General features: G+C 54.8%; 1 protein-coding gene across 1 annotated transcript in view; it reads right to left on the minus strand.

The window, feature by feature from the left end:
* Positions 1–2,172: 2,172 nt before the first annotated feature.
* The window catches only part of UBQLN4 (ubiquilin 4), a 12,731-nt gene continuing 5,171 nt past the window's right edge, over positions 2,173–9,732 (minus strand). Inside the window, exons 3-10 of the mRNA XM_009996540.1 lie at positions 9,364–9,677; positions 7,506–7,664; positions 6,620–6,845; positions 6,124–6,263; positions 5,600–5,683; positions 4,483–4,598; positions 3,582–3,759; positions 2,173–2,826 (exon numbers count right to left, since the gene is read on the minus strand). Of these exons, the coding sequence (XP_009994842.1) occupies positions 2,674–2,826; positions 3,582–3,759; positions 4,483–4,598; positions 5,600–5,683; positions 6,124–6,263; positions 6,620–6,845; positions 7,506–7,664; positions 9,364–9,677 (1,370 nt within the window). The 3' untranslated portion in view covers positions 2,173–2,673. The remainder of the gene's footprint in view (positions 2,827–3,581; positions 3,760–4,482; positions 4,599–5,599; positions 5,684–6,123; positions 6,264–6,619; positions 6,846–7,505; positions 7,665–9,363; positions 9,678–9,732) is intronic.

Below are 9,732 nucleotides of genomic sequence, written 5' to 3' on the forward strand. Positions count from 1 at the left end.
TGTTCCTGGGGAGCAGAGCCCGACCCCCCTGGCTCCAACCTCCTCTCAGCAGCTGCAGAGCCAGCAGGTCTCCCCTCAGCCTCCTGGATTCCAGGCTGGACAACCCCAGGTTCCTCATCCACTCTTTGGAAGTTCTCCAGCCCCTTCCCCAGCTCCCTTGCCCTTCTCTGGACACGCTCCAGCCCCTCAGCTCCAGCTCAGCCCCTCAGCAGTGCCACAGCATCACCAGTTCTGCTCCCCCTCACCAGTACCAACTGGGACAGCAGGAGCCCCCCCAGGCTCAGTGCTTTGGGTTTGCTGGACCCCCCCTGCCCCTCCAGGGTCAGAAGAGGAGGGACAGGTCAGCAGGCCTGTCCTGCCAGCAGCACAGCAGCTCCCCTCACACAGACCTGCCACTCAGTGTGATTCCCACCACATCAGCACATCTTGCTGACACGGAGGAGGGAGCTGGAAGGATCGTGGCTCACCAGGAACAATGAAGCTTTGGGGCTGGTTCTGCTTTTGTGAAAGGGCTTCAGAGCACAACATGGTCACAAAGACAGGGGCACAATCTCCACTGCCTGTGCCCCAGCACCACCACCTCTCCTCTCCCTCTCTGCCCCATCCTCCCTTTCTCTGCCTTGCAGGGGGACACAGCCTTTGCAGGGACAATCAGAGCCTGGGCAGGGGACATCTGTCACCTCTGAGTGACCACAAAGGACCATGCAAGTCTCTTTAAAAGCCCATTTTTAGCTGGAAAGGGGCTGATCAGCCAGATGAGGGGAGAGCCCTGCCAGGGCCACCAGGACTGCCCATCCTTACACAACTCCCTGCAAATCCTTTCACGTTTGAGGAGAGGCTGCAAAAAGGAATCCTCACCAATGTGCTCCAAGAGATTCAAGCCAGACTGATTCCCACTCCCATGGTGCACAGACACAAGGCAGGAGCATCCCCAGCCTGCACTCCCCATGTCTGCACAGGCAACCACTGCTCTCCACCAGCAGGGGATGGATAGATCCCATCTCAACCCCAGCTGCAAGCTGGGAGCAGCAGGTTTTCCAGGTATACAAGAGAGTTGTGTTGGGATTCCTCCCATTCCCTCACTACCCAAATCCTCCTCTACCAGAAGCTATTAAAAAAAAAACACCCAAAAATCAAACCTAAGAGCCAGCTAACAGCAAGGACTGGGGTTGCTCCAGAGAAGCAGGAGCAAAGTCCACTGTGCACAGAGCTGCCCTTGGGCACCAGCACCATCCAACTGTGAGCAAACACCTCTGGGGTCAGCAGAGGAACCTGCTGGTTCCTCATGTCCATGGGTCAGGTCATCCAACAATGACAGAGAAGCACCAAGCAGCTGCCAGCTGGTCCTACACAAGTCCCTAATTGCAAGGAATTCCCCCCAAAAGGGGAATGTTTAAGGCCAGATTTGGGGGCAAATTGAAGGATTTAAATGTCAAAAAGGTTTCCTGCCACAAGAAGCCTGGCCAGGTGGGGGAGGCTGCACAACACCCCACGCTGCCTGCAAGAGGTGGAGGCAAGACATTAATCACCAGTAACGAGGGAAACTTAATCAGCTTTCAATGTGGCAATCAAGGCAGATACATGGAGTGCAGGGAGACAGATGGTTGTGCGCATTTATTTCTCTTTGATAAAAATGGTATGCAAATTACACAGCCCGTGGAGGCTCCTGGGAAAGTATCACCCTGCTGGTCCTCGGGGAGTTTCTCGGAGAGTCGTAACATTCAAACACACCAAAATGGGGGGGAGGGAGGGAATGGTGGATGGATCTCAACTGGGAAGAACATGAACTCTGACATTTTTCCAGTGAAGCAAAAAGATCATCAACTTCTCTTTCAGTTTCCTTTTTTTTTGTTTTTACACTTTCAGAAACAAGCCTACTGAGCACAAGAGTCACCAACCCCTGACACCACCACGCAAGAACTAAACTGCCTGGGCAGGAACACACCTTGCAAACACCTTCCTCTGCACAGCACTTTCAATTCAAGCTCAAGAACAGCAAAGCCTGATCCCCGAAGGCATCCAGGCTCCTTTAAACCATCCCAAGAGAGTGTGAAGAGGCCACATTTCAGGTTTTCATGCACGTTCACCCTCTAGCAGGAGATCAGAGGCACCTGTGTGCAGGGGACACAGGCTCAGCTCCTCCAATGGAACATTAAAACAAATGACAGCAGAAAATTTCCAGGTCATTTCAATATTTTTTTTTTTTTCTTTTGATCCGTTCCCAAGAAAGATGCTGGGAGAAATAACCAAAACCCCAAACTTGGCTCAAGTTTTAAATATTTGCCTGAAAGGAGGGCCAGGGGAGGGAATCATGTACAGTTAAAATCAAGCTACTCAAAACACAATCATTCAGGTAAGTAACTAGAAGTATCGCCTCTACCATCTAGAGAGAGAGAGAAGAGTGTCTGAGACAGGGCATATTTAGGAAAAAATACACATCTGAAGTCTCTGTGGCCACGATGAGAACTGGAATCCACATACAAGCCAGTTAAAGAGCATTTCAACATGAAATCTTAACTTAGTAGGAAGGTCAGGGGTTAAGCTGTATCTTTTTGTTTTAAATACATGGACAGCTGTCGGATATGAAAAATGATGGTGGGCTTTCCTGAAAGATCCCCCTGTGCATGTGTATGGATGCATGTGCTGACGTCTGTGGGGCAGCAGGACAGGAGTTTAGGAGGGCTGGGAGCCCAGCAGTCTCTCAATAGCTGCGTTGATATCCCCCCCAGTGGCAATGAGTGCCTGCAGGTTGGCCTCCCTGTTGATGAAGCCCATGGCGTTCAGCTGCTCCAGCTGCTGTTGGAATCGCACTTCGGGACTCTGCGCCTGAGGGGAGGACAGAGGGGGGGTCAGAGAGCAGGGAACTCGGCCCCCAGGGCAGGGCCAGCAGCTGGGCAGGGACCTGAGCTCAGCTTTAGGTACCCCAAAATACCCCAGTGCCCCATGGCGGGTCCGAGGCCTGTACCCACGGGGAGGAGGGGCTGGCCCAAGGAACCAGCCAACCCGAGACCAAACTTGGGACAGAATCAGAGGATCATGGAAGGGGTTGAGTTGGAAGGGACCTTCAAGATCATCCTGTCCCACACCCCTGCATGGGCAGGGACACCTGCTCCCAGACCAGGTTGCTCTAAGCCCCATTCAACCTGCCCCTGGACACTTCCAGGGATGGATGGGGAAGCCACCTTAAGGATTATCTAGTGTATCATCTAGGTGGCCTTTAAGGTCCCTTCCAACCCAAACCATTCCATGATCTAAAGCTCATCCAGTCCCAACCCTGCATGGGCAGGTACACCTCCCACCAGCCCAGGCTGCTCCAAGCCCCATCCAACCTGCCCTTCAACACCCCCAGGGATGGGGCAGCCACACCTTCCCTGGGCAACCTGGGCCAGGGTCTCCCCACACTCAGAGTGAAGAATTTCTTCCAACAACTTTGCTTTGTTAGACAACTAAAGCACCACAGCCAAGAGAAACCTGTTGAGGACCCACATCCCCAGATCTGGGTGGGACGGAGACAACCTCTAGCCCAGCCTGGAGATGTCCCTGCCCAGAGGTGTGTCAGCACCCAGCCAGGTGTTACATACTTGAGAGCTTCCTCCGGCCAGCAGCTGGATCATCTGCTGCATGAGCTGCTGTTGGGGGTTTCCACCCCCAGCTGGAGAGGCACTGGCCGGCGTCGAAGCAGAGGGAACAGGGTTCTCCGGGATTGTGCTTCCTCCCGTGGAGGTCGGGGGCATCCGGGGCATTCCGAAGGAGCCCAGGCTGCAGAGGAAGGCAGGGCATGCTCAGAGGCAAGGTGGCACCTCTGGGTGGCCCCTGAGGGCTGGGCAGCACAGTGACCAGCAGGCTGTGCCAGGTTCCAGGACAGCTTTGTCAGTTCAACCAGCTGCGGTTGTATCCTGGTCACAGCTGGTGCTGGGAATGAGCAATTCCAGTGGAGACCCAGTCTGAGAGGGGCTGGATGTGACCCAGGCTAGATGGGACCCAGTCTGAGAGGGGCTGGACATGACCCAGGCTGGATGTGACCCAGTCTGAGAGAGGCTGGATGTGACCCAGTCTGAGAGGGGCTGGATGTGACCCAGTCTGAGAGGGGCTGGATGTGACCCAGTCTGAGAGGGGCTGGATGTGACCCAGACAACCAGAGAGCAGAAGACCTGAGGGCCCAACACACCCACCCACCTCATACTCTTCTCCAGAGACAAAATTCCTGAGTTCAGCCCACAGCAGATATCCCAAACAAAAGGTGGGAGGAGGAGGGGCCAGGTAGGTGGTTTCCAAACCTTTTCTCCAAAAAGAAGGGGCTGAGGACTTCCCACGTGAAGCACACACCCCCACAAAGTGCTAATTAGCTGATGAGCTGGAGCTCACCAAGGCCTGCAGGTGCACACACACGCCCAAGTCCCTGTGACAGAGCACCCTGAGCAGATCTGCTGGCAGCAGGAACTGCAGCCCTGCCCACAGATCCCACTCTGAGGAGCTTCTTACCTTGGCACGAGTCCTGGGGCCTCCGTCTGCAGCGTCTGGAGCCCCTGCTGGATCTGGAGAAGAGCCTGCATGGCGCGGGGGTTGGTGAGGATGGAGAGGGAGTCTGGGTTCTGCATCTGAGAACAAAGGCAGGAGACACACGAGGTACCAAACAGCAGAGGCCTCGGCAGCCAGAGAGACACCAGCCTGAAACCTGAACCTTCTCAAAGGCTGGGAGAGCTGGGGCTGTTCAGCTTGGAGAAAAGGAGGCTGAGGGGGGGGGTCTTAGAAATGCTGATCAGGATCTCCAGGGGGTGTCAGGAGGATGGGGCCAGACTCTTCTCAGCAGTGCCCAGTGACAGGACAAGGGGCAATGAGCACAAACTGGAGCACAGGAGGGTCAAGTTAAACAGAAGGAGAAACTTCTTTCCTGTGAGGGTGACAGAGCCCTGGGACAGGCTGCCCAGGGAGGCTGTGGAGTCTCCTTCTCTGGAGACATTCCCAACCCTCCTGGATGTGTTCCTGAGGGATCTGCTGTAGGTGACCCTGCTCTGGCAGGGAGGTTGGACTGGATGATCTCAGAGGTCCCTTGCAGCCCTGATGACTCCATGACTGATGGTCAGCACGAGCTGCACCACAGCCAGAGCCAACCCCCCAGGCTGGTTCCTCCTCCCAGACTGCAGGGCTCATCTCCAGGGATACTCAGAGTTTAGATCAAATTTCCTAAATGAACGAGGTGATCAGATTGGAACTGGGGGCACATGCCTTTGGAATTAAAGGGGTTTTATTTGATTTATCTGAGTGAGCCAGCTGCTCTAGCACAATTAGCTGTTTAATTTTGATGTTCATTACAGTAAGAAACTGTCCACCCAGGAGTTTCATGTAGCTTTAACTAGTCTAATTTGCAGTCTACCTTCAGGTAATTTAGATTACTTAATTGAGATTGCCTTGTCTAAACAAGCTCTTCCTTTCTCTCTCCCCTGTACAACCCCCTTTCCTTCACAGCCCAAGCCACCCAAGCCCACACTTCCTAGTCCACTTGAGCAAGCAGCCCAGATACTCCCTTTTCCTACAGAGGGTGGAAAAGCTCTGGAGCCCAAGGGCTGAGAGCAGCACAGGGCCAGACAGGGGCCTTTACCTGCTGCAGGAAGACAGGGAGCTGAAGGCGGAGCTGTTCTTGAAGCTGTGGATTCCCAGCAAAGAGGGGGACATTTACCATGATCTAGCAAGAGACAGCAGGTAGGTCGGGTCAGAGGGTTGCTGCCACTGGCTGTTAAACCCAACCTAACTAAGCCATGAAGAACAAGTTAGTCAAGCCCCTGACTCCCTCCAGGGGCACGTGTTCCCCTGCTTATGGGGACCAGAACAGGACAGCTCAGTTCCTGGCAGCAGTGTTGAACAGGGCTCACTTGGCCATGGGGAAAGAGAAGGGCCATGTCCCTGCCTGTCCCTTTGAAAGCCACCTTTTTTGTTAGGGGCTCTGCTAGGACACAGGGTTCAGTCTGTCACTGCCTTCAAGCTACTGTGAAATAGAACAGAACTGTCTTGTGTTCACTCAGCTCTCCAGCTGCTGCAGGAGGAACATCTCCAGCTGGAGAAGCAGACTGGTCCCACAGGCATTGTGCCTGTCTTGACAGGAGGAGACAACAGCAACATTTTTACCTGTGCTGCAAAGTCTGGGTTCTGGGCAAGAGTTTGCATCATGCTCCGCATGTAAGGGGCAGAGATCATGTTCTGCATCAGCTGAGGGTTTTCAGAAATCTGCTGCAGGAGGCCTTGCATCTCTGGGCTGTTGAACATGCCTGTGAGGGGAGAGGGAAGAGAAGACAAAGCAAAATCCTTCAGAAGCCTGAGCACTGCTGCAGTGCCTGATACACAGCATGACACAGCAGGGCCTTGACTTCACCATGGCCATGGCAGGACTCTGCTTGTCACCCTCCCGTGCTCTCCAGGTCTGCAGGGACAGCAGAGGTCCCAAAGTTACCCCCCAACAGACACACCAGAAATAACCCCTTTGTGCTGGCAACTGGGCTGGAATCACTCCTCTGGAGAGCAGCCACGGCCGGGCACTCAAATGCCAGAGGGATCCACACTCCAAGGGAGCCTGGGTGCCCTGCTCAGTCAGCAGCACCCTCTGGTTCCTCTCTTGCTTACGTACCAGCCCCAATGCCAGCAGCATTCAGCCCAAAGGGGTTGGACACAGTGGGTGTGCTCTGGGTGGTGGCTGAGCCAGTGCTGCCATCACTGCTGGGTGCCTGGCTCTGGGACGCCGGGGGCGTGGGGCTCCAGGGGTTGGGCAGGGGCTCCCTGTTCTCCGTCCGCAGGGGCTGAGAGCTTGAGCTGTCAGAATTCCCCGTCAAGGAAGAGAAAGGATTGTTGCCAAACTAGGGTAAAAGAGAAAAAAGAAACAGCCATCATCAGTTAGGCCCAGCAGAGACGTCGGGCCAACCCCAGCACCGTACCAGCCGGGGAACAGGCCACTGGATTCAGCCAAGCTCAGGGTTTGGGGAGCACATGCCATGGTTTGCCTCCTGAGAAATCCAGAATCCACAACACACCTCACTCAGAAACAGGCCAGGCTCAAGTGGCCACAGCCCTGGATTTGGCTCCCAAAGCTCCCTGTCAAATCAGCACCCACTGCCATACCAGTAGGCAATGCTGGAGTGTGTCAGCACAGCCTCCTGCAGCCAGACCTGCGCTCGCTCCGCCCCTGCTCCCAGCCAGCTGGATCCCTGCCAGCCCCAATCCAAAGGCGCCCCAGCTCATGCAGGAAGGCAGGCTGGGAGCAGAGGGCTGTGCTAACCAAGGCCCAGGACCTCCCCATGGGAGGTGGCTGCATCCAGGCTGCTACAAGGCCAGAGGAGCCCGGGCAGGTCTCTGCTCAGACACACCAAAGCTCTACACAACCTGCTCCTGCTGGGGGCTGTATCCATCGTGGGGAGCCACGCTTTGGGAAGGTTACCCTGGCAGTAGACGGGTCAGGGAAAAGCTCCTTTCCCATGCCCAGCAAACTACACCCCACTTCCCAGGAGGGCAGACAGTACCTGCTCCCTGGCTGCACTGAACATGGGCTCCTGGATGTCCGTGTACATGCGGCGCAGGGCGTTGTATCCTCCTGGAATGCTCTCCAGGTTACTCAAAGCACGGTCCTGGTTCCGCATCATCTCCTGCATCATGGCAGGGGAAGGAGCCAATTCCATCGTCTGGGAGGAGGAAAAGAAGGAAAGCTCAGGCCCATCTGCACCATGGAAGACTGGAGTGGATGAAGAGCCTGGTTAGCAGCCCAAGAGGTGTTTCTGCTGCTCTGCCAGCCAAGCACTGGAAGAGTTAAATCTCAGTTCCCAGAAGAAAGAGTATAATTAAACCCGTTTCACAGCCAGAGAGCAGAGAGATCATTTATCCAAGCAAAGAGAGCCCAGGGATCCTGGCTCCTCCCATCCTTGCTCAGCTCTCTTCCTTCTCAACCTCAATTCAGCTGGATGAGATTGTTTTGTTTCTAAGCAGTCTCAGGACATCCAAACATTTAACACCCATATGTTCCCACTCACAGAAGATGGACTGCATTCAAGAACTGAGAAGGTGGAAGAGAGTGGGATCCTTCCCTTTCAAGGAAACCAAGAAAATTCACCCTCCCCAGATTTCTGATGGGTCTCCCCTGCACAAGGAACATCCAGATCTCATTCGAGGAGCTGCTTAAGTACAGATCATTCACAATCTGGTCCTGCAGCTCTGGAATTTCATCTATGACCAACAGAGTTGAGAGGAAGAGAACTGAGAGGCAGCTGGAAACTGGGCTCATCCAGCAAGACCTCCTGGCACATCTTCCCAGGGGAACAGCAGAGTCCTGTCACACTCAGGATCTCTCATCCCTTATCCTCCCTTCCAATTAACTTTCCAGCTTCCAGACAGCCAGTCCTCTAAGTCCTGAGTCCTCTCTGTTCTGGGTCTGCACCAAAACCTGACATCTCCAGGATTCCAGCCCACGGATCCCAGCCCCCCACAGACCCCAGAGCTCTCTGCTGATCCAGGCAGCAGGACACAGACCCTGCAGCTCTACACTGCAGCTACCAAGCGAAATGGAGAAACAAAAAGCTTTTGCAGTAGCTTCACTTCTCCATGTCAGCTTTTACTCCCATTTCTGAATCAGAACCCAGCAGCCCTGCATGCCAGGATGATCCCAGCATCCTTTTTTTGCCCAGCACATGATCGAATAAATAGCCCTGGAAGGGAGATAAGGGTGGCAAGTCCATGGGTTGAGTAATCAGTATTGACACAACCCCAGACCACCATGTGTCTGGGGAGCCAATGACAGGGAGGGGACAGCTCTCAAGTCACTGATCTGGCATCCACACATGCCTTGGGAGAACAGATCATAGAATCATGGGATGGTTTGGGTTGGAAGGGACATTAAAGATCATCCAGTTCCAATCCCCCACCATGGGCAGGGACACCTCCCACCAGCCCAGGCTGCTCCAAGCCCCATCCAACCTGCCCTTCAACACCCCCAGGGATGGGGCAGCCACAGCTTCCCTGGCCAACCTGGCCCAGGCTCTCCACACCCTCACACTCCACAATTCCCTCCTCAGCTCCAACCTCCAGCTCCCTCTCCCACTTTTCATCCATCCCACTCATCCCACCCCTCCCTGCCCTTGTCCCAAGTCCCTCCCCAGCTTTCCTGGAGCCCCTTCAGGCACTGGAAGCTGCTCTAAGGTCTCCCTGGAGCCTCCTCCTCTCCAGGCTCAACACATGATCTCTCCCAGTCTGTCTCCAGAGCAGAGCTGCTCCGGCCCTCAGATCACCTCCGTGGCCTCCTCTGGACTTTCTCCAGGAGTTCTGTGCTGAAGGTGGTCCACAAAGAGGCTCCTGAACATGCTTGAACCTGGCCCTGGCCTGTTGACTCACCTGCCTCATAAGCTCTGGGTTGTTCAGCATGTGGCTTATCTCTGGATTCCTCTCCATGAGCTGCTGCATCTGAGGGTTGGCCATGATCATCTGCCTCATCAGGTCAGGGTTGGACATCATGTTCTGCACCAAGGGATTCTCCATGATCTGAGACAGCATCTCTGGGTTGGACATCAGCTGCCGCTGCATCTGCTGCTGCAGCTCCATGAAGTTGGCAGAGCCCATCCCAAGGTTTCCCAGCCCAGTGATGCCACCAAAGCCAGCTGGAGAGGGAACAACACAGGGAGAGAAGAGGGAGTCAGCAGATGTGGGCAGCTGCAAAAGGAGGACAAGCACATCAGCTGAACAGCAGCCCCTGAGTTCAGGGCA

Source organism: Chaetura pelagica, unplaced genomic scaffold, assembly GCF_000747805.2.
Source record: "Chaetura pelagica isolate M959 unplaced genomic scaffold, ChaPel_1.0 scaffold1730, whole genome shotgun sequence".
Classification (NCBI taxonomy): Eukaryota; Metazoa; Chordata; class Aves; order Apodiformes; family Apodidae; genus Chaetura; species Chaetura pelagica.